This window comes from Lithobates pipiens, unplaced genomic scaffold (genome assembly GCF_037356315.1).
Source record: "Lithobates pipiens isolate NorthernLeopardFrog02 unplaced genomic scaffold, aLitPip1_a1.2 Scaffold_18, whole genome shotgun sequence".
Lineage (NCBI taxonomy): Eukaryota > Metazoa > Chordata > Amphibia > Anura > Ranidae > Lithobates > Lithobates pipiens.
The window spans coordinates 150,244,240-150,268,765 of record NW_027507758.1 but is presented as its reverse complement, the minus strand read 5'-3'; the positions used below and the strand labels follow the sequence as shown (position 1 = coordinate 150,268,765).

The 24,526-nt window shown below is 41.4% G+C and overlaps 1 protein-coding gene across 1 annotated transcript in view; it reads left to right on the top strand.

The window, feature by feature from the left end:
- Positions 1-21,447, top strand: part of TMEM242 (transmembrane protein 242) — a 72,778-nt gene extending 51,331 nt beyond the window's left edge. The window contains exon 4 of the mRNA XM_077486265.1: positions 20,111-21,447. Coding sequence (XP_077342391.1) covers positions 20,111-20,224 — 114 coding nt within the window. The 3' untranslated portion in view covers positions 20,225-21,447. The remainder of the gene's footprint in view (positions 1-20,110) is intronic.
- The last annotated feature ends 3,079 nt before the right edge of the window (positions 21,448-24,526 follow it).

The following is a 24,526-nucleotide window of genomic DNA, read 5'->3' as shown; positions in this document are numbered from 1 at the left end:
GTGCAATACAAACGCCGGACCTTACAATGTATTAAAGTAGAACCATAGGCAAAACTTTGGATAGAGTAAAAGAGGGTTATAACCCAGTCATATTTTTTTGCCATCTGTGTCCCTTTGAGGAGATTTCCCATCACTTCCTGTCCCATAGCCAAAACAGGAAGTCTCTGCAAATTAAAGGAATCTCTTGGGGCTCCCCAGGACTCCAGAACTGGTCTCAATAACACAATTTCCCCTCTATTACTGTTCTGGGGACAACCCAAAATTTGTGATTTTCTTTTACTTTCACTTTCAGTGATGATTGTAAACAGGAAAAATAGGAGGAGATTTACTAAAACTAGGGCACCCAGAATCCGGTGCAGCTGTGCATGGTAGCCAATTAGCTTCTAACTTCAGCTTGTTCAGTTTAGCTTTGACAATAAAGCCTGGAAGCTGAGTGGTTTCTGTGCACAGTTGCACCAGATATTGCACACTTTAGTTTTAGTAAATCTCCCCGAAAGTTGCATAGTTTGTCACGTTGAAAAAAAGACACAAGTCCATCTAGTTCAACCAATAAAAAAAAAAAATAAAAAAAATCACACAATCCTATAGAAACAATCCAATACCCACACATGATCGAGAGGAAGGTGAAAACCCTCAGCAAAGTGTAATCCAATTTGCTACAGCATGGGGAAAAAATTCCTTCTTGATCCCCTGAGAGGCAATCAGATATTCCCTGGATCGATTTTACCTACAAATGTTAGTACCCAGTTATATTATGTACATTTAGGAAAGAATCCAGGCCTTTTTTAAAGCAATCTACTGAGCTGGCCAGAACCACCTCTGGAGGGAGTCTATTCCACATTTTCACAGCTTTTACTGTGAAGAAACCTTTCCGTATTTGGAGATAAAATCTCTTTTCCTCTAGTTGTTAAAAGTACCCCCTTGTCCTCTGTGATGACCTTAAAGTGAATAACGCAACACCAACTTCACTATATGGGCACCTTATGTATTTGTACATATTGATCATATCCCCCTTAATCTCCTCTTCTCAAGAGAGAATAAGTTCAGTTCCTTTCAGAATCTTTCCTTATATCTGAGTTCCTCCATGCCTCTTATCAGTTTGGTTGCCCTTCTCTGCACTTTCTCCAGCCCCTCGATATCCTTTTTGAGAACTGGTGCCCAAAACTGAACTGCATATTCCAGGTGAGGTCTTACTAATGATTTTTACAGGGGCAATATGATATCTCTCTCTCTGCAGTCCATACCTCTCTTAATACATAGTTACATAGTAGGCGAGGTTGAAAAAAGTCCACCAAGTCCAACCTATGTGTGTGATTATATGTCAGTATTACATTGTATATCCCTGTAGGTTGCGGTTGTTCAGGTGCTTATCTAATAGTTTTTTAAAACTATTGATGCCCCTTGCTGAAACCACTGCCTGTGGTGCTAGTCAGGTCACATGATATTGGCATCACACATGTGTATGTGTATACAGGCTGCATTAGAAATCTCCACCTTTCTGAACTCTCAGCACTGGAGAAACTATGCAGTTTATCACTGACCATGGTACACAGATCAGCCAAAATGGTATTTAGTGGCAATATTTTAATGTAAAAAAAAGATTTATAAGAAGTGGGCACTGTGGGGGGGCAGATGAACTATTTTCATATTACTGGGTTTAGTAACACTTTAAGATAATGATTCACCAGAACCCCCAGATCCTTCTCCACTATGAATTCCCCCAGTTGTACCCCCCCCCCCCCCCCAGTATGTATGATGCATGCATATTCTTAGCCCCCAAGTGCATAACTTTACATTTATCAACATTAAACCTCACTTTCCACATAGTTGCCCAATTAAACAGAGCATTGAGGTTGGTTTGTAAGTTGGAGACATGTTATTCCACTGCATATTTAAATCCCAGGCCCTATATAATTTATAAAGATATTAAAAAGTAAGTGTCCCAACATTGAACCTTGGGGTACACCACTGATAACCTTAGACCATTCAGAGTAAGAATCATTAACCACTACTCTCTGAATTCTGTCTTTTAGCCAGTCTTCTGTTCATTTACAAACTGATGTTTCCAAGCCTGTAGACTTTACCTTACACATTACCCGTGTGTGGGGAACTGTGTCAAATGCTTTTGCAAAATCCAAGTATACTGTACATCCACAGCCACCCCTCTATCCAAGGTTTTACTTACCTCCTCGTAAAAAGAAATCAGATTTGTCTGACAACTTCTGTCTTTCATGAATCCATGCTGTCTATTGCTTAAAATATTTTTTTGCAGCAAGAACTCATCTATGTGGTCTTTTATTAAACTCTCCAGTATCTTCCCGACTATAAAAGTTAAACTAACAGGGCTATAGTTACTTGGTAAAGACTTTGATCCCTTTTTAAATCTAGGCATCTCATTGGCCCTATGCCAATCCAGTGGTTCTATTATAGTTATTAACGATTCCCTAAAAATTTGAAACAATGGCTTTTGAAATGACAGAACTCAATTCTTTTAGGATCCGTGGGTGGATACCTAAGTGGTTAATCATCTGCATTGTGTAAAAAGTCTGTTTGATCGTGCATGCGCAGATTCTCCCCTTCTTCCACTGACTCCAGAAAAGGTCTGGATAGTACAGAGCCTTTCGAGTCAGGCTACACATGCTCGGTTTGGTGTGTATTGCTAGAGAGTTTTTTTTTTTTTGGAGAACGTGTATGTGATCAGCACAGGGCCAATCAGCACTGTCCAGACAGAGGGTCAGGGGTCCTGGATCCTGATAGGTCAGCTTAGTGCAGAATGAAAACTCTTACAAGCTATAACCAGGAACTGATAGAAACCACAAGACTCCTATATACTGCTGATTTTTTATATTTTTTCTGTATGTGTTTGTTGCTTACATCTAACATTAAATGTAAATCATGTTATGGTCACTGCTACCCAGATGTTCTATTTACATGAATATTGGTAATAAGCTCTGCATGGTTTGAGATTACCAGGTCCAGCAGCACATCTTTCCTAGTCGGGGCCTCAATAAACGGGACCATACAATTGTCTTGTAATAGCTTTATAAATTGAGGGTGAAAGGGTGAATCACCTTAAAGGGGGCACAGACCTCAACCCCCCCTCCCCCCCCCAAAAAAACTTTCAGGTATTTTTATCCCTCTTCAATCGAAAATCCAAATAAAGTTATGCCTTTATTTTGTTATACTTTATTGAATAAAGTGTTCAAGCAGTGCTCCTGAAACACAGATCATCTTGCAGTTTCTCCCTAAAGAACTTCTTCCAGTGATCTCTGGAGTGCAAGCAGAAAGTGGCTGTAAAGAGGCTGTAAGTATCCGCAAAACTAAGTTGCAACTAACCTACAAAAGTGAAAAGTTTATTTAACCCCATTTCTGCTGCCCAGTTGCATGTATGTCTCAGCACAGAGGTAGGCTTTATTCCTTGCTGTCACACATACATGTCACTGTTTTGTGTTGAAAATGCACTCAATTGTGGGTCCCCAGCTATGTGACAGAAGCTCCTTGTCACATAGTGACAGTTGGAAGGTGGTAGGATAGACCCCTGGGAGACACTCCATGGGCACTTCTAGACTGAATAGACCTACTGTCTCAGGGCCCAGTCTACTATCCCAATTCATGGTCGCTGACTTTAATGGCTTGGCTGTTGAAACCCAAGTCCTGGGAGCAGGGCAGGCATCAGAAATTTTGTTGCCCCTTACACAGCTTTAGGCCTCCCCCGGGGCCTCCCCCCCCAACATGTGTGATCTCCTCATGTTTTCTCCTCCTCTCTTCAACTGACAGCTGATAGGCACGGGGGGGGGGGGGGGGTGTCAACGGCTGGGCCCCTGGGGACATGCGGGCCCCTTACATCTGTAATGCCTGTAATGCGGCCCTGCCTGGGAGGGCATTGTCTATTTGACTCTGTTATTCATATGCTGCCTTAAGCTAGGAAATTGACCTCTCACAGGATCTGTCTTTGCACTTGGAAGGTTTATGTGGCATGCTGCGAGGCACAGAAGTTGGGCCTTAGATGATACTCCTGGGATGTATAGTATACTGTTCTTTCTGCAGTCTGAGCTAGAGCAACATTTTGACCTTGTGAACCCTAAAGTCTTAGTCCCTTTCTCGCTCAGAGATTGCTAGCCTCTCTGGATAAAGGCCTTTGTTTAGGGTGGATCTGACATAGCTCCCCCCCGTTCGTACACCTGTCTCCCCTTGGAATCTCAACTTCTCTTGGCCGACTTTACTTGTAAGGTAGTTTTCCTCATGGCTATCATGTATCCTAAAAGGAACCGTTCCCCGTTTGTCAATAATCCTCGGGACTCCGTTCTTCCTTCAGTGGTTTCCTCCTTCCACCTTATTCAGGTATGGGGACTTCCCTTCCTGTTCCTGGAACAAGATCACAGAAAGTTTTGTAGTTTATGAATAAATACAAGGCTTCATCTGATTGTCAGATGACTTCACCATCTCCACCTGAGCCAATCTGGTAGCCTTTTATTGATGAAGTACAAAGCTTCCTCTGAATTGCTGAGCAGTGCTCAGCCCGACTCGATTTTGGTTATGGAATGGAATAGAAAGTCCCCGTACCGCTGGCAGAACACAGCACTGTATAATGCAGGCTGAGCAAACCAATAGCTGTGATCAGTGTCTGACAAGCCACTGATTAGTACTATTCACTTAAAAGTTGACCCGTGTCTCCACTACTTTTTGCTGCTCCACAACCCGTAACCGCTTTGCTGTGCTCTAATGGTACTCTTCCGCTCTTTTGCATGGATCTCCCACAGCACTGCCTCCCTCCCCCCACAGCACTGATCCCCTGTGATTCTCTTGCAGCTGCCAGCTTCTCCTCTTCCCTCCTGCCGGCTTTGGGTGCTGCAGGAGAGCCACAGAGGAATAACTGATCCCCCAGGGAACCCTCCCTGCAGCACTGCTGGCCAGCTTCCCCTCCTCCCTTCCTTGCTGGCTGCAGCTGCTACTGGGGTGGTGGGAGATCAGGGTCAGAAAGGACAGTGGGGGGGGGGGCGGTCTAAGTGCCTCGTAAACTTCTCATGTTTACCAGCCCCTTCCTGAATGAGCACAATGAGCGATTGGTACTGATCGCTCCTGTGTTCATTCATCATTGAAGCCTAGCAAACTTAGTAAACAGGAAGGCTTTGTACAGAGGCATTTATCCATTCATCTGCAGCTGAGACTTTGTCTGAGCAAATGCCCTCAGTTCCTTTTTCCAAAAAGAGACAACAGTTTTGCAAAAGCCCCCCCCCCCCACCAAAAAAAAATGTAAAAAGGAGATTGTAACAAAAGAAAATTAAATGAAAAAACAAAAAACAAACAAACCTATAAGGCTTGTTCACATGGGGCATAATATGTGCATCCCCGTGCAGGCAGTCCCGTTTATGTCAATTGGGATGCGGCAGCTGCATCAACACAGCCGTTGCTCTTAACTTGATATTCATATGAGTGCGGGTGCATGTCCCTGAACTCCCAGTGTCTGCGTTCAGTGGTGTGCACCCAGATCCGAATGGATGTCAGATTGGAAGCAGCGGCTGTGTCCGTGCAGCTGCTGTGTCCCAGTTAACACGAATGGGACTGCATGGGGATACATGCAACACCTTATCACCCCTGTGTGTGTAAACACAGCCCTCACAGGGGAGTACACTTTAGTATGCCCCGTGTGAATGAGGTCTTAGCAGGAATTTAGCAGGAACTGTGTAATGCTGGGAAAACACAGATAGAAAGTCATTTGAAAAAGCATTCGGTAAGCCCAAACGTTTGACTTTAGAAATGTTAGTGGGCACATTTTCATTCTCAAAATGCAAGTTTTATGCCAAAAGAAAGATCCGTCATATCGGGATTTTTTTGTGTAATCAAAAGATTTTCTAAACATTAGTGGGGAAATCAATCGTAAATAGTTGGAAAAAATTTGCAGTGCATGTGCATTGATCATAAATCGACAAAAAGTATACTTATGTCGTTAACGATTCATAGTATGTGTAAAATAATTTGATACAATGATGGTGTTAACGCACAATCGTTGGACAGATCTTTATTAAAAACGAGGGTTTGCTTGTGCTGATAATAGTTTTAGTGTATTGTTTGTGAAAATAATGATTTGCTAAACAGTTGCACAACTATTGCGGGGCCTAAAAAATTTGTAGCACATTTTTATATTCTTTAGGTAACGTGGTTTCAGAAAATGTGTGGTTTATGGGATCTTTTACAAACTCTTAAGACCCCTTTCACACCACACCGCCCATAGCGTGGGTGGTAAAACGCCGCTATTTTTAGCGAAGTTTTACCGCCGCATTTCGGCCGCTAGCATGACGCTTTTACCCCCCGCTAGCGGCCGAGAAAGGGTTAAAACCGCCGGCAATATGCCGCAATAGCGGCGTTTTGCCAGCGGTATTAGGGAGGAGCGGTAAACACACTGCTCCTTCACTGATCCAAAGAAGCTGCTGGCAGGACTTTTCCCTGACGTCCTGCCAGCGCACCGCTGTAGTGTGAAAGCCCTCGGGCTATCACACTACAGACAATGGTGCAGCTTTTTTAGGGCAGATTGCAGGCGCTATTTCTAACGCTATAGCACCTGCAAAACGCCCTGGTGTGAAAGGGGTCTAAAAGCTGGAAACTAAAAAATTATAACCTCCAGATTTTTTGACTAAATTGCTTATTTGATGACAATAATGCTATACAATTGGGCTTGACAATTATAAAATGCAAATAAATGAGCATAGATATGACCACCCAATGTACTGGTGAACACCAAAATTTGTGCAATGTCCAAAGAATAAATGTATAGATAATGTCCAAAAATTCATCAATTGAATTAAAATAGTACTAACTAATCTAACTATTAAGTTATAATTAATTATAATCTATGCAATGTTTAATTATATTGTTTAAGGTGCTCTAAATCAAATTCAATCAAATTGATAGAATGCCATATGCCAATGCTTCCACTAGGTGTCATATACTATGTATATGGAATAGTAAAGTAATAATTTATAAATTAAATTTTTTAGTATATTAATTTAGTTTAGTACTAATTAGTTGAGAATTGGGTCTAATAGTATATTGCTCATTTGAGCTTAAGCAAATTGTTCACAAATTGTGAGGATTGAATTGAATTGGATTGGAGCTCCTTTATTGGGTGGCAGTATATAATCATTGGAGGTGATGTGTCTGGTCATGTTACCCCTGATGACATCAGACGCACTGACAAAATGCATAGGGTGTGGTCGTGCGTGACATGTCACTTCAGCGCATAGTGGAACATGTCCATTTGTTCTTTTATACTTTGTACACAAATGGTTTTAGCGCTTAATTTTAATAAAACTCCTACGTACGTCACCATGGGAGACTTTTTCACTTTTTGATCCTGACATCCGAAGATTTGGCAGGTATCCTCTCTGATCATCGTTTGGAGGCTCCATTGCCTGGTATTGTGACGAATCATGGGAACATCTTGCATCCTAATGCTGTATATGACTTCTGTAATGGGGTCATGTATATCTGGTGAGTAGGCTGAGTGACCGGTGTTGGTCGTGGAAGATTAACAGTCACTTGTTTTTTTGGCACTACTATTGAAAATCAATTGATGAATTTTTGGACTTTATTTATACATTTATTCTTTGGGCATTGCACAATTTTTGGTATCCCCCGAAACATTGGGTGGTCATTTCTATGCTCATTTATTTACACTTTTTAATTGTCTCGCACAATTGCATAGCATTACTGACATTGTCACCCACTGGGGACACCCAGTGGTTGTTCACCATATTGCACTTTATTGTATTATATATCCTAAGGGTGCATGGTTCATCACCAATTTTTCACTTTATAGGCATCAACCTTACAACGAGCAGCCCCTAACTATATAACTCTTTATTTATTCATTTTTTCACACACCTTTTGCGCAGGTCGGGAATAACACAGTTACTCCCCCAGTCACAAATTGCTTATTTACAGTTTTTTAAACTGATTATTTATAGCGTGTCTTTGATTTTCACAGTTTTGCAAAAAGGCACAATTTAAAATGTACAAGTATTTGTTATTTATCCAATACAATTTTAGCTTTTATATTTATTCCGAATTTAGCAGGAATTTTGTAAGTTTTGCTGTGTTTGTATCCACTAATAATGGTTTTAGTGTATTTTTAGAAAAAAATATTGTTTTGGTAAACATTTGCTTGAATATCACAGGTCCCTAAAAAAAAAAAAAATCCAAAAAAAAAATCATTAATACCGTATATACTCGAGTATAGGCCGACCCGAATATAAGCCGAGGCCCCCAATTTACCCCCAAAAAACTGGAAAACTTATTGACTCGTGTATAAGCCGAGGGTGAGACATGGCTGTCCATCCCTGTGTGTGTGTCCGTCCATCCCTGTGTGTCCATCCATCCCTGTGTGTGTGTCCGTCCATCCATCCCTGTGTGTGTATCCATCCATCCATCCATCCATCCCTGTGTGTGTGTGTGTGTGTGTATTCATCCATCCATCCATCCCTGTGTGTGTGTGTGTGTGTGTGTGTGTATCCATCCATCCATCCATCCCTGTGTGTGTGTGTGTGTATCCATCCATCCATCCATCCCTGTGTGTGTGTGTGTGTGTGTGTGTGTGTGTGTCCGTGCAGCCTTGTGTGTGTGTGTGTGTGTGTGTCCGTGCAGCCTTGTGTGTGTGTGTGTGTGTGTCCGTGCAGCCTTGTGTGTGTGTCCAGCCTACCTGTGTCCCAAGCCTCCGTCCCGAGCCGCCGTCGTCCCGAGCCTCCTCCGACCCGTGCCGTGCCTCCTCCGTCCCGTGCCTCCTCCGTCCCGTGCCGTGCCGTGCCTCCTCCTTCCCGTGCCTCCTCCGTCCCGTGCCGTGCCTCCTCCGTCCCGTGCCTCCTCCGTCCCGTGCCGTGCCGATGGATCGCCGCTCTTCTCGGCGGCCATTCTACAATTCAAAATTCCGCCTCCGCCTGTGATAGGCGGAACACTCAATTTCCCAGCAGCCTGTGTTCCGCCTATCACGGACATCCTCTCATACTCGTCCGTAGTATGAGAATGAGCGGATGTCCGTGATAGGTGGAACACTGACTGCTGGGAAATTCAGTGTTCCGCCTATCACAGGCGGAGGCGGAGAAGGAGGCGCGGCTTTTAAATTTTAATGTCCGCCGTCTGTCTGCTCGATACGCTGATCGAGCAGTCAGACAGCGGTGACTCGAGTATAAGCCGAGGGGGCACTTTCAGCCTCAAAAAAGAGGCTGAAAATCTTGGCTTATACTCGAGTATATACGGTACTTTTTTTTTCTACTGGTCATATGCTTTCAGAAAATGTATGGCTTGGGGGGTCTTTAACCACTTAAAGACCAGCCTCATTTTGAGATTTTGGTGTTTACATGTTTTTTGCTAGAAAATTACTTAGAACCCCCAAAAATTATATATTATTTTTTTTCTAACACCCTACAGAATAAAATGGCAGACATTGCAATACTTTTTCTCACACCCTATTTGCGCAGCGGTCTTACAAGTGCACTTTTTTGAATAAAAAAATAAGACAACAGTAAAATTAGCCCAATTTTCTTTTATATTGTGAAAGACAATGTCGAGTAAATTGATACCCAACATGTCACACTTCAAAACTGCGCCCGCTCGTGGAATGGCGTCAAACTTTTACCCTCATAAATCTCCATAGGCGACGTTTAAAAAATTCTACAGGATGCATGTTTTGAATTAGAGAGGGTCTAGGGCTAGAATTATTTCTCTTGCACTAACGATCGCGGCAATTCCTCACATGTGTGCTTTGACCACCGTTTTCATATGGGGGCGTTACTCACGTATGCGTTAACTTCTGTGCGCAAGCTCGCTGGGATTTTATTTATTTTTACACAGTTTTTTTTTTAAAAATGTGGGTCACTTTTATTCCTATTACAAGGAATGTAAACGTCCCTTGTAATAGCAAAAAGCATGACAGGTCCTCTTAAATATGAGATCTGGGGTCAAAAAGTCCTCAGATCTCATATTTGGACTTAAATGCAATCAAAAAATAAAAATAAATTGTCATTTGAAAAAATGACATTGAAAAAAATGTGCCTTTAAGAGGTATGGGCGTAAGTGACGTTTTGACTTTGCTTCCGCCCTGCTATGGTATGGAGACGGGTGGGGGCCATCTTGCCCTCACTTGTATCCATACCAAGCAGGAGACAGGACCCGATTGCCTCCGCCGATACCGATGTCTCTGGTAAGCGTCGGAGAGCGCGGGAGAGCGGTAGGAGGGGGGTGGCATCTCGCCCTCTGCCGATAACGGTGATCTTGTGGTGAATCCACTGCAGAGACCACCATTATTGTAAACATGACTGGCGCCTGAAGAGATGGATACCTTGGTTGTGGCAGCAGCTGCTGCCGTTACCAACATATCCCTCTTCAAAAAAGGGACGTACATTGTAGTGCGCTGTTCGTGAAGTGGTCAACAAACTCTAAAGACTGTCAGTGAAAAAAAAAAAGCCAATGGAAACATTTTTAAAAATGGTCTGGCCACCTGAGTTTAAACGTGGAGCACAGGGCCTGGCAGCAAAAGGGTTAAAACAAAAAGCGGTAAATGTTCTAGCATTTGTTTCACTTGTAAAGCAGTTACAGTCTCAGAAGAAAAGCCTGTCTCATGCCAGCAGGTAGTGGGAACTATGGGGAAGCAGTGGTCTTATTACAGAGGTCTGCTATGCTCCCTACTAAGGACAAGCTCCACGTTGATTGGAAAGCTTCTTCCTTTGACTCAGCAGGGGTCATGTCAGACCTTTGCAAAGAGATTACTGCTTCTGCACAGAGAGTGCAAGAGCCCTACTCTTCAGCATGCTGGCAAGGGGCAGGTTTTTCTACATGGCTGTGGCTGCTTTATAAAGAAAACTGAAGGGATACTAAACATACAATGTTTAATTGTCATTATCCCTTTTATTTATGTGTAAAGATCATGCCACTGTATTTAATTTAATATAAACAAAATCATCTAGTACTTTATTAAATCAACTTTGTTTATCAGTCACATGACGTTTCCCAGGTCTGTCCCATCTACAGGAAAAGATCTAAGGGAAGAGTTTCTAGTACTTTGCTGATGTATGTTCTGAAGCAGCAGAGCTTGTCTGGAGTATGAATCTGTGTTTGCACAGCGTTTATTGGTGCAGTGCTGGTCACATGATGAAAAAAAGCTTTCATCATGTGGCTGCTCTAGGCAAAAAAATGTTAATTACAGATGACACAAAAAGCAGCTAGCACTGGAGTCCAATACAAAAACTCTAATGTACTAAAGTGCAAAAGAGTGCAGTGCTAATAAATATTACCAGAGAGAATTAATATACTTATTTAAATAATAAAAAACAACTTAAACCAAATGTCTCACCAAAGTGACGTGAAATGTATAAATCAATGATGTTGAATAGTATATAAAAATTATATAAATAATTAAAATATATAATCAAATATAAAGTAGTGGTGAAAAAATGCTCATAAGTGTATGCAGGAAACGGGAAGCCTTTGGAGACGCCGCGATCTCCGTTTATGATTTTATATGCGCAAATCTGATGTCCCATTTGTAAGTGCATCTTTTTATTATTTAATAAATAAGTGTTTGAACGATTACACTATGGGGGCAATTTTTGTTTTTGTTTTCTGAGCGGCATGCCTGCCATATCAATCAAGCGAGCTGCCTGACAAGCTGTTGTAGGTACTGGGGATACCTGAGAATTTTCCCCTGTGCTTGGAGAGACCATTGCAGTGTGGTCATTTGGAGTCGGTAAGGGTTACCATTACTCACTTGTGGATGAGCTCAGGCGTGTTCACATGGAACACGCGCTGAGTCTGCCAGGAAGTCGGCGCAGCGCTGCGCTAATCACAGCCAGTGAGAAATTTCCCGATCTCTGCAGCTGCACATCGGGGTAATGTCTGACTGCCTGTGATTAGCGCAGCGCTGCGCCGACTTCCTGGCGGGCTCTGCACGTGTTCCATGCGAACACGCCTGAGTACATCCTTAGTCACTGGTTTGGATTCAGTCACTGGTTTGGATAAAGGAATCTGTCTTCACTCACCTGGGATTGGATTGTGTTTTTTTGTACTTTATGCAGACTTTTGTGTCTTTTTCCTTTTGTGCACTTTAACATCCCTCATGGAATTGGACTTTTTTTCATTTATCAATTATTATATATAATTTTTATTAATTTTATGCATATTATTTATATGGGTCAGGTAGTGTTTTTTGGCATTTAGTCTTTTTTAACACTTACCAGGATGTTTATGAATTTTGTATGGTGTCTGCTTTTAAGTTTTACACTTATGAGCATTTTTTTCACCACTACTTTATATTTGATTATATATTTAAATTATTTATATAATTTTTATATACTATTCAACATCACTGATTTATATATTTCACGTCACTTTGGTGAGATATTTAGTTTAGGTTGTTTTTTTATTATTTAAATAAGTATATTAATTCTCTCTGGTAATATTTATTAGCGCTGCACTTTAAAAAGAAATAATAGCAACAAGGTGTTTTAAAGCGTATTACCAATTTATATTTCAAATCAAATGTTTACTAATTTTATACGATAACGTGGTGTAGGCGGCATTTACGTTGACTGACAATAGCGTTCTCTTTTTACATAGTAAAGGTATCTGAAGGAGGACGTTCTTCCAATCACAGGGTTGTCATGCCCCACTAGCCTGTGTCTATAGTGTATACAGTGCATCCGGAAAGTATTCACAGAGCTTCACTTTTCCACATTTTGTTATGTTACAGCTTTATTCCAAAATTGATTAAATTCATTCTTTTCCTCAAAATTCTATAAACAATACCCCATAATGGCAGCGTGAAAGAAGTTTGTTTTAAATCTTTTCAAATTTATTAAAAATAAAAAACAAATCACATGTACATATACCGTGTTTCTCCAAAAATAAGTGCTACCCCGAAAATAAGACCTAGCGTTATTTTCCAGAATGGCTGGACTATAAGCCCTACCCTGAAAATAAGCCCTAGTTTAAAATGCTTGTAAAATCCTATAATCGACTCTATTACAGTCGAATATAATATAATTGTGGGGAAGAGAGCTCCGACAGGTCACAGAAGCACAAAGCAGCGCTATAATGAAGGTATTTGACACAATTATATTACAGAAACACACACATTGTACATTATATACTACTGTGATAGAGTGGATTATAGGATTTTACAAGCATTTTAACCTTGTTCACACTGGGGATTCCTGCCAGGCAGGGAGAGAGAAGGGGAGTGAAGACAGCACATTACATGGTAATACCTACCCCGAAAATAAGCCTTTGTCTTTTACTGACAAAATTAATATAAGACCCAGGCTTATTTTCGGGGAAACACGGTAAGTATTCACAGCTTTTGCAATGACATTCAAAATTGAGCTGAGGTGCATCCTGTTACCACTGATAATTGCTGAGATGTTTCTACAACTTGATTGGAGTCCACCTGTGGTAAATTCAGTTGATTGGACATGATTTGGAAAGGCACATGCCTGTCCATATAAGGTCCCACAGTTAACAATGCATGTCAGAGCACAAACCAAGCCATGAAGTCCAAGGAATTGTCTGTAGACCTCCAAGACAGGATTGTATCGAGGCACAGATCTGGGGAAGGGTACAGAATTTTTTTTGTAGCATTAAAGATCCCAATGAGCTCAGTGGCCTCCATCCGTAAATGGAAGAAGTTTGGAACCACCAGGACTCTTTCTAGAATGGGCCGCCCCGGTCAAACTGAGCGATCAGGGGAGAAGGGCCTTGGTCAGGGAGGTGACCAAGAACCCGATGGTCATTCTGACAAAGCCCCATTGTTTCTCTGTGGAGAGAAGAAAACCTTCCAGAAGAACAGCCATCTCGGTAGCACTTCACCAATCAGGCCTGTATGGTAGAGTGGCCAAACGGAAGCCACTCCTCAGTAAAAGGCACATGGCAGCCTACCTGGAGTTTGCCAAAAGGCACCTGAAAGACTGTAAGACTATGAGAAACAAATTTCTCTGGTCCGAGGAAACAAAGATTGAACTCTTTGGCCGAAATGGGAAGCATCATGTCAGACTTCACGTACCTGACTGATGAGCCCGAGATAGCAGGGGAAGGCCTCCCTTACGCGTCTGGTTCTCGGCCCCTGGTAGTATGGACAGGAGGCACGGGAGCACAGATTGGTATGAGAGCCTGGTGGGTTGTTGCAGGAGAAGAGGCCCAAGGGCTTGATGCAGATGGGTCGGTGGTCTCCAGGCAGCTGGACGCTAGCAGCGGATGCAGAGCAAGAGCTGGTGAGGCAAGTCCAGTCACAGGCACGGTCAGCAACAGACAGGCGGAGCAGTACAAGGGATCAGGCAAGTTCAAAGTCCGGGTCACAGGCAGGGTTGGCAACAGGCAGGCAGCGCGGTACAGTGGAGCAGGCAGGTTCAAGGTCAAAGACAGGCCGAGGTCAAGGGCAGGCAGCAAACAGGACAAGCCAAAGGTCAAGCCGGGTAGTCAGGGGATCAGGAGCTTCAAAGCAAGGTAACGGGTGCTAGGGCACAGGGAGCTGCAGATCGGACAGCACCGAGTACACTGCGGGGAACACCTAAATAGGTCGATTGGCGCCATGCGTGCGCCAAAGCGCACCAGTGCACGCACACGGGCACCCACGCGCACAAGCACGCGCCCGCTTATTAGCGCACACAGGCAAGTGCCAGCGAGCACCCCAGAGCGCCAAGTCGCACGTCCGTTCTGGGCATTTCCCTGACACATCATGTCTGGAGGAAACCAGACACCGCTCATCACCTGGCCAATACCATCCCATGTTTTTCAGTGGCAGGAACTGGGAGACTAGTCAGGATCGAGGGAAAGATGAATGCAGCAATGTACAGAGACATCCTTGATGAAAACCTGCTCCAGAGCGCTCTGGATCTCAGACTGGGGCAAAGGTTCATCTTTTAACTGGACAACAACCTTAAGCACACAGCCAAGATAACAAACGAGTGGCTATGGGACAACTCTGTGAATGCCCTTGAGTGGCCCAGACTTGAACCCGAATGAACATGGCTGTGCACGAATGCTCCCCATCCAACCTGATGAAGCTTGAGAGTTCATGCAAAAAAGAATGTGAGAAACTGGCCAAAAATAGGTGTGTCAAGCTTGTGGCATCATACTCAAAAGGACTTGAGGCTGTAATTGGTGCCAAAAGTGCTTCAACAAAGTATTGAGCAAAGGCTGTGAATATTTGTGTACGAGGGATTTTTTTTTTTTTTTTATTACATTTGCAAAGATTTCAAACAAACGTCTTTCACTTTGTCATTATGGGGTATTGTTTGTAGAATTTTGAGGAAAAATTTAATTTAATCCATTTTGTAAAAGCCGTAAAAACATAACAAAATGTGGAAAAAAAGAAGTGCTATGAATACATTCCGGATGCACTGTATGTGCTGGGACTACCAGGGAGGTGAAGCCTCCATCAATCAACATCTATACCATCCGCATAAGATGTAGCAATAGGAGGACATGGTGTAGGAGGGAGGGAGGAGACTGTCATTTACTACTCCATATACGCCCACATTTCTTAACTCTTTAGTCATGAGGGGACTGGCCAGATAAGAAATAAAAAGGAAATTAACAGATTAAAAGGGAACTGAAACTGGAGCATGCTCAGTAGGCATAGCAATGACTGGTCTACACAATCTCAGGTTGCAGTGGGGGAAACAGACAAGGAGGGTGGAACAGTACACAGCAGAATCACCCAGGATTTCCTTTTACTAATAGTCACTGCAGTACTTCTGCCTCTTCTGAATTACACACTTTTATTCACTGGAAGTTCATAAAAATATTTTCCAAAATATGCACAAAACAGAAACAAACATGAACAAAGTCAAGGAGAAATATATTATTTATTTATTTATAATAAAAAAAAGTGATGCCGTTTTAATAACAGTGCCTACAAACCCTAAGTATTATTTTCTTAGAATTTAGTTTAACTTCAATGAACAGAGGCAAAGCTATTACCACCGTCAAGGTGAATAACCTTGCTTTTATCAGCATTTCATTGTACTTGCCATTTAACTGCCCATGTTGCTATTTGTTCAGATTGTTCTGTAATATGCCACTATCCTGCTGAAATGTAATCCTTTGCTTAATTTTGTGTCTTCAGCAGAATATGGCAGCATTACTTGTCCTTCCATCTATTAAGCTATTATTAAAACAATGAAAAATTGCTGTACCCAGCACTGGTAATTGGTGTATATCCCTAACCATTTATCTTCTGTCTTTTTGTAAACATTTTATTTCTGTAAGAGCATGTAAAGTGACTGACTGCATAATATAGGTAATTCAAAAATACATGTTCTTCCGTAATATTTGTAAGCTCTTTTTTAATACTGTATTTATTGGCTTATAACACTCATTTTTTCCCTTATTTAAAATTATTTTTTTTTCCTGAAACTTCCCTCTTAAAATTAATGTGGATGTTATACGCCGATAAATAGGGTACTAGGATATTATGAGGGGCAGAAACAAAGACCTATGTAAATCTTTTTTACATCAGTGGTATTCTTTTAGCATTCAGTTTTTTTGCAGGGATTTCCTCTCACTTCCTGTGTGGATATGGGACAGGAAGTGAAATTACATTTCTGAAAAAAAAAATATCTGATTGGGGTTATAACAAAAAAAAAAGTTTTGCCTATAGTTCTACTTTAACTCACGGCCCTCTTTATAGAGAGGAGATGTGAAAAAATTTCATCAGGGATTTTATTTCTATGTGTGGTCCCATTGGAAAGATTTTTGCTCACTTCCTGTGCTTGTGATGTCTATATAAGAAAAAGTGAAGCAGTGGTACAGGAAGGCACAGCTGGTTTACTGCATAGTGGTTCATTGACCTGATAAAAGAATGTGCATTAGCACTAACCCTGGTATGTACTAAGTATGGGAGCTGGAGAGTCGCCATTACAGCCACAAAACGTACATTATCAGAGGAGAATCGGGAGCCGCTGCAGAGTTAGTTCTCTTCTGACCTTTTTTTTAACCTTTTTATAGCAAAAAAAAAATCCTAGTACTACAATAAAAGATAACTAAAAAACAACACATTATAAGCTGAACCCAAGAGTCATTGTATTCTCTTCAGCATATTCTATTTTTATTACTACTGAAACTCTTGTCACCTTTTCTTTTTTTTTTTTTCTTTTTTTACACAATGTATTAAACATAATGAAGAAAATGAAATGCTGTTCCAAGAGCACAGTTTTATTAAATGTAAGGACTAACAATGAACTTCTCTCATTTGTTCGTTCCATTTTGGTCTGTTAACCACCTCAGGGCTGGGCACTTTTACCTCCTTCCAGCCCAGGCCAGCTTTCAGCGCTGTCACACTTTGAAAGACAATTGCACGGTCATACAACACTGTACTCAAATTAAATGTTGATCATTTTTTTGAGACAGTTAGAGGTTCTTTTGGTAGGATTTAATCACGACTGGGTTTTCAATTTTTTTTTTTGCAAAATAAATGGAAAATAAAACAAAAATTTTGAAGAAAAAAAAACCCTTTTCTTAGTTTCTTTTATAACATTTTGCAAATAATTAATTTTTATTTTTTTTCTCGTGCGCTGATGAGCACTTATGAGGCTGCACCGATGATGGGCACACAATGATAGGGACTGATGAGCTGCGCTGATGGGGCTGCACTGATAAACAGAGCACTGATGATCAGTGCCCTGATTATCAGTGTAAATTTTGCACTCATTGTGCCCTGTCAGATCAGCTTTCATTTCCTCACACAGAGACATGCTGTCTCTCTGTGAGGAAAGGAGAGACAATAACTGGCAAGCCCAGGGGAGGACTTCCAGGAACATCCTGCTTGAAAAGTGCAAAAGAGAAAAAAAATGTTCTGCCAGAAATTTTGCACTTCCTGTTCTCTCTGCCTGTGCTGCATTCTTATTAGCATTTGAAAAGAGGTGGTGTTCTGTAGTCCTGTCCTAGGGTGACAAGGCTGCTCCTACCTAAACACAGGACCATGTGTGAGCTTTGACTCCCTAAGACAGGGAGTGTGTTATTAGCAGGATTCCAAAGGGCTGCGGTATACAGTGCCTTGCTAAAGTATTCGGCCCCCTTGAACTTTTCAACCTTTTGCCACATTTCAGGCTTCAAACATAAAGATATAAAATTTAAATTTTTTGTGAAGAATCACTAACAAGTGGGACACAATTGTGAAGTGGAACGAAATCTATTGGATATTTTAAACTTTTTTAGCAAATAAAAAACTGAAAAGTGGTGCGTGCAAAATTATTCGGCCCCTTTACTTTCAGTGCAGCGAACTCGCTCCAGAAGTTCAGCGAGGATCTCTGAATGATCCAATGTTGTCCTAAATGACTGATGGTGATAAATAGAATCCACCTGTGTGTAATCAAGTCTCTGTATAAATGCACCTGCTCTGTGATAGTCTCAGGGTTCTGTTGAAAGCGCAGAGAGCATCATGAAGACCAAGGAACACACCAGGCAGGTCCGTAATACTGTTGTGGAGAAGTTTAAAGCTGGATTTGGATACAAAAAGATTTCCCAAGCTTTAAACATCCCAAGGAGCACTGTGCAAGCGATCATTTTGAAATGGAAGGAGTATCAGACCACTGCATCTACCAAGACCTGGCCGTCCCTCTAAACTTTCAGCTCAGACAAGGAGAAGACTGATCAGAGATGCAGCCAAGAGGCCCATGATCACTCTGGATGAACTGCAGAGAACTACAGCTGAGGTGGGAGAGTCTGTCCATAGGACAACAATCAGTCATACACTGCACAAATCTGGCCTTTATGGAAGAGTGGCAAGAAGAAAGCCATTTCTCAAAGATATCCATAAAAAGTCTTGTCTAAAGTTTGCCACAAGCCACCTGGGAGACACACCAAACATGTGGAAGAAGGTGCTCTGGTCAGATGAAACCAAAATCGAATTTTTTTTCCCACAATGCAAAACGATATGTTTGGCGTAAAAGCAACACAGCTCATCACCCTCAACACACCATCCCCACTGTCAAACATGGTGGTGGCAGCATCTTGGTTTGGGCCTGCTTTTCTTCAGCAGGGACAGGGAAGATGGTTAAAATTGAGGGGAAGATGGATGCAGCCAAATACAGGACCATTCTGGATGAAAACCTGATTCTTCACAAAAAATAAAAATGTTATATCTTTATGCTTGAAGCCTGAAATGTGGCAAAAGGTTGAAAAGTTGAAGGGGGCCGAATACTTTCGCAAGGCACTGTATATAAAAAAAAAATGGGTTTAGCTATGTTTTGAGTCACTATTAATGCCCAAATCTAGCCAAAGCATTTTAGAGTCTTTGTTGACAGGCTTCTGTTTGTGTCAGATCTATTTTTCCCTGATACAAATCAAGGGCAAAGCAAAATCAACTTGATGCAGGTCAGATTCGCCTGGCAATGAGTTCTGAATAGGCTCAGACGTTTCCCATCAATGCTAGCCCAAAGCCTGTTGTTACAGGACCTAAGTGTACATATTTTTTTTTTCTTCACTAAAAGTTAAAGCATTAATAAAACCAGGACCCTGCATTCACTATATCTGATCTCCCACAGTACACAGAACATGGAAATGCAATTATTTTAGTAAATATAAACTTCTAGATACCTTTTCTCATCAGCAGTATATAGCAGGCTTGTGACTTCTATCAGTTCCTGGTGAAGAAGTTGGAGTTTTCATACTGCACAGTGCTGTCCTATGAGGCTGCAGGGCTTCTGACCCTCTGTCTGGACAGTGCTGACCACATGCATTCTCCCAAGAAAAAAAAAATCTCCCTAGCAATACATACCAAACTGAGCATGTGCAGCCTGACTCCAAAGGCTCTGTCTTATCCGGACACGGGGAATGGGCAGGGAGGGGAGGATTTGTGCATACAAGATCAAGCAGCCCTTTTACACAATGCAGAGGATTAATCCCTTAGGTTCCACTTAAGTGTGTATAACAAGCATGCTTTACTGCATATACAGACGGATTTTACTGTTGTGGATTTAGTAACACTTTATTTTTTCAGTCCAGTTCTGAGGTCTACCCCCTTCTTGGTGCAAGCAGTGCAGATACGATAATAATGATAAAGACAAAAAACATAGAATAATGAGCATCACATGATTTATATTTATGTAATCTCTTCTACTTTCTGCAGCTTAAAGAATTCCGGGAGAAAATGCAGTCTATATTTCCAGCTGTGCCTAGAACCCAAGAGCAGCCTTCCACTTCTGAGCCATTCAGCCTGGAAAGCCTCCTTAAATCGAAATGATGTTTCGGCACGTGCCTGATGGTATCAACTTTATAGTCTGGTTAGCCAAGCAGCTTTTGAAGTTACTTGGCTACACGCTATATTGCATGAAGTTCATTTATGAATGATGAGTGTGCATTTAATATATGCAAAAGGACTTCTGGACCCTTACGGATATTCTTCTACGCATATTTGTTTCCAAATGGAAATGTACTACTACTTCTTTAAGAAGGCTGTTATAAAAGGATTATTTAACAACTGTAATAGTGTAAACAGTGGGTTACCTTAGTGACTTCTGAGTGCTTAAAATGAATTTCCAAAGCCAGGCATCATCAAATAACTGACTTCATGAACAAAAGAAATGATTGAACTCTACAGCTATGAGTTTAGAAAAAAGAAGAAATTAACAGCTCAGACTTCCCTCTCAATTTATTGCTTTTACCTGCTAGGCCCTCTCGTCCTTGGCGGATAAAGGAGAAGCAGTTTAGGGTCAGCAATGAAAGCTACTTGTCTACCTTTTAGGAAGTATGGATAATTGTAGGAGCCACAGTACCAGACGCTGTTCTGCTTCTCCCAAGGAAAACCCTGGTAATTGCAATTACTGAAAACCAGGAACCAAATTTCCTACATTCAACCTCCTATAAACACAGTGAGAGGGATTTATTAAAGTTAGATCTAAACTTGATTACTAAAATTTCATACAAGCTGCAACACTGTAATGTTGTTTTAAAAGTTTTTCATTCTCTTTTAAAATCTGCAGCTTTCATTTAAAAAAAAACCTGGTGATCCTGTTATGAAGGACACTTTGTTTGACAACTGTCTCATAAATGTGTTCCCGTGTTGCCACCTTGTAATATGCACCACTGGTTGAGACTACAAGTGGCCATGTTAAGATAGCACTGCATAGGCATGGCTCACCATTGTTACTACCAGGACATCAGAACAGAGCAATGCTATCCATATTGACTGTACAGTGCCACAACACTGTGTGATTCACTTCCAGTTTAAAGTCCTGTAGTTGAGCTACAAGTTTTGGGTTCCCTGAAGAAGTCCTGAATTGCAAAATGTGTAGGGTAAAATCAGTTTCATAATTTCGGCTGGAATTGAGACACGCAGTGCAGCAGCAGTGTACACCTCAAATGGCCATTTATATTTGAACGTTATGTTGATAGTGCTAAATACATTATGAAAATGTAAAGTTACATATTTTTTTCTGATTTCATAATAAAAGTAATATTATCCTATGAATGCTTCTGTTTTTTTCTGTATCTCAACTGAGAATTACTAAATTATTAAACCAAGTTTAACTGGGGCTACCCTTTGGTGGATTATGTGAATTACAATTGCACATTTAAGGGGTCTTTATTTAAAACATGCATTGCATAAATGTCAGAAATATTCATGATGCAACCTGAATGAAATGTCACAAATTTTTTTAAGAGAATAATGCTCGTATCATGGGCTCCATATAGTGGCCAAAATGTGGTATCGTTTTTTGTAATACCTCAGTAAGAAAACTTTACAATATTTCCCTCCAGGGCAGTAGAGCAACCAAACTGGCCCAGAAGAACCTGGTGACAGACATAATCAGGCTACTAGAAGATGACCCCTGACATCTCTCCCGTAGACCAGACCCGTTTTTATTAAATCCATCCAATAAAAGGAAACAATACCTGTATTTACACTTGTAATAATTACAGGTATTGGTTCCTTTTATTGGATGGATTTAATAAGATCATATATGTTTTATTTTTGAGACATCGTGGTGCCAGATTATTTTTCTCTTTGGATGCCTCAGTACTGGGGCCATCCGAGCACGTGTCTCTATCTCATCCTGTTGATCATTAAGGGCTATTTTGGGGTTGCAACACTATTTCAATAAATTGCTCTTCATTGCCTGGACATAGTCATAACTGTTATTGTCTACCTGAAAGGAACGGTTTTTATCAGGACGATGGACTTCATATTTATCCTACCCTCAAGACCTAGCAAGGGACAGCCTGCTTCCAAGTCCACCATTACTCAATGGATAAGACAACACGTTGCTTAAGCTTACAAGCTAAAGGACAAAACTCCCACTGCGCTTTTGCGCACCCAGTCTTTCCTGGGAATTCTGGCACCAAGTCTCTGTAGCCCAGCTTTGTAGGACTTCCACTCTGCTCCTCTGTTCATACCTTTTTAGAATTTTACCAGGTATACGTCCAATTTTCTGCAGATGCAGTTTTTGGCTGCAAGGTTCTTGGGTGGTTGTCGAGCCTGTTAGCACAGTTGTTAACCTGGTTGTTACCCACCCTTCTCATTCATTGCTTGGTTATGTCCCAGGGTCTGTGAATACTTTGCCTGTGTTCTGTACTGTACAATAAGATGAATTTTGGTTTACCTATATAACTATATATTTACTTATATATTGCATATTTTAGACTACAGTATGAGACACAGGACATTCCTTCAATTTCTGGGGTTACTTTGCATTGCCTGTTACAAAACTGAGGGCTTGCAGAGTTGTTTAGGATCATAGTGGAGGTACCCAGGGGGCATATCTTCAAAAGCTTTTTCCAGTATACAATCACTTGAAGGTACCTATAAGTCAGGGTCTATGAATATTCAGTCTGTGTCATGTACTGTACTCTACAGTGCCTTGAAAAAGTATTCATAACCATTGAAATTTTCCAAATTGTCATATCCCAACTAAAAACAAAAATTTATTTTATTGGGATTTTATGTGATAGACCAACTCAAAGTGGCACATAATTGTGAAGTGGAAGGAAAATTATAAATGCTTTTCAACATTTTTTATAAATAAATATCTGAAAAGTGTGGCGTTCATTTGTATTCGCCCCCCCCCCCCCCCCCCGAGTCAATACTTTTTAGAACCACCTTTTGCTGCAATTACAGCTGCGAGTCTTTTTGGGGATGTCTCTACCAGCTTTGAACATCTAGAGAGTGACATTTTTGTCCATTCTTTGCAAAGCTCAAGCTCTGTTGGATTGGATAGAGAATGTCTGTGAACAGCAATTTTCAAGTCTTTGCCACGGATTTTCATTGGATTTAGGTCTGGACTTTGACTGGGCTATTCTAACACATGAATATGCTTTGATCTAAACCATTCTATTGTAGCTCTGGCTGTATGTTTAGGGTCATTGTCCTGGTGGAATGTGAACATCTGCCCCAGTCTCAAGTCTTCCGCAGACTCTAAAAGGTTTTCTTCTAAGATTGCCCTGTATTTGGCTCCATCCATCTTCCCATCAACTCAGACCAGCTTCCTTCTCCCAGCTGAAGAAAAGCATCCCCACAACATGATGCTGCCACCACGTTTCACGATGGGAATGGTGTGTTCAGTGTGATGTGCAGTGTTAGTTTTCCATCACACATAGCGTTTTGCTTTTAGGCCAAAAAGTAACATTTTGGTCTCATCTGACCAGAGCACTTTTCTTTTTGCCGTGTCCCCACATGGCTTCTTGCAAACTGCAAACAGGACTTCTTAGCCCTTATACACACGGTCGGAGATTCCGACAACCAAATTCGTCTGAGTAATTCCGACGGATTAATTTCCGGAAGAGGTCCGGAAGTGATGTTGCATACACAGGGTCGGAGTAAGTTGTCGGAAAATCTGATTGTACATAACGTGATGGTGTTATTCCGCTACAATGGGACTACGTTCAGGCTAGTAGCCAATAGCTTTGGTCTAGGAATTTGATCTGAGCATGCGTGGCACTTTGTCTGTCGGAGTAGGCTACACATGATCGGAGTATGTCTGATCGGAGCATTTTGTCGGAAAAATTTATTGGCAAGTTGGAAAAGTTGGTCTGTCGGATATTCAGACAGAAACAGTCCGATGCAGACCACACACAGTTGGAATATCCGACCAAAACGGTCCGATAGAACATATTCCATCGGAATCTCCGACCGTGTGTACAAGGGCTTATGGCTTTCTTTCAACATTGGCTTTCTTCTAGCCACTCTTCCATAAAGGCGAAATTTATGGAGTGCACGACTAATAGTCCTGTGGACAGATACTTCCACCTGAGCTGTGGATCTCTGCAGCTCCTCCAGAGTTACCATGGGCCTCTTGGCTGCTTTTCTGCTGAATGCTCTCCTTGCCTGGCCTAGTTTAGTTCAGTTTAGGTGGATGGCCATGTCTTGGTGGGTTTGCAATTGTGCCATATGCTTTCTATTTTTGCATGATGGATTGAACAGTGCTCCATGAGATGTTCAAAGCTTGGGATTTTTTTTTTTTTTTGCATAAACATTTTATTGAAAACATTTAAATATGGCATATACATAGATGACTCTATGAGCCCAGAATAATAACACATGTATAAT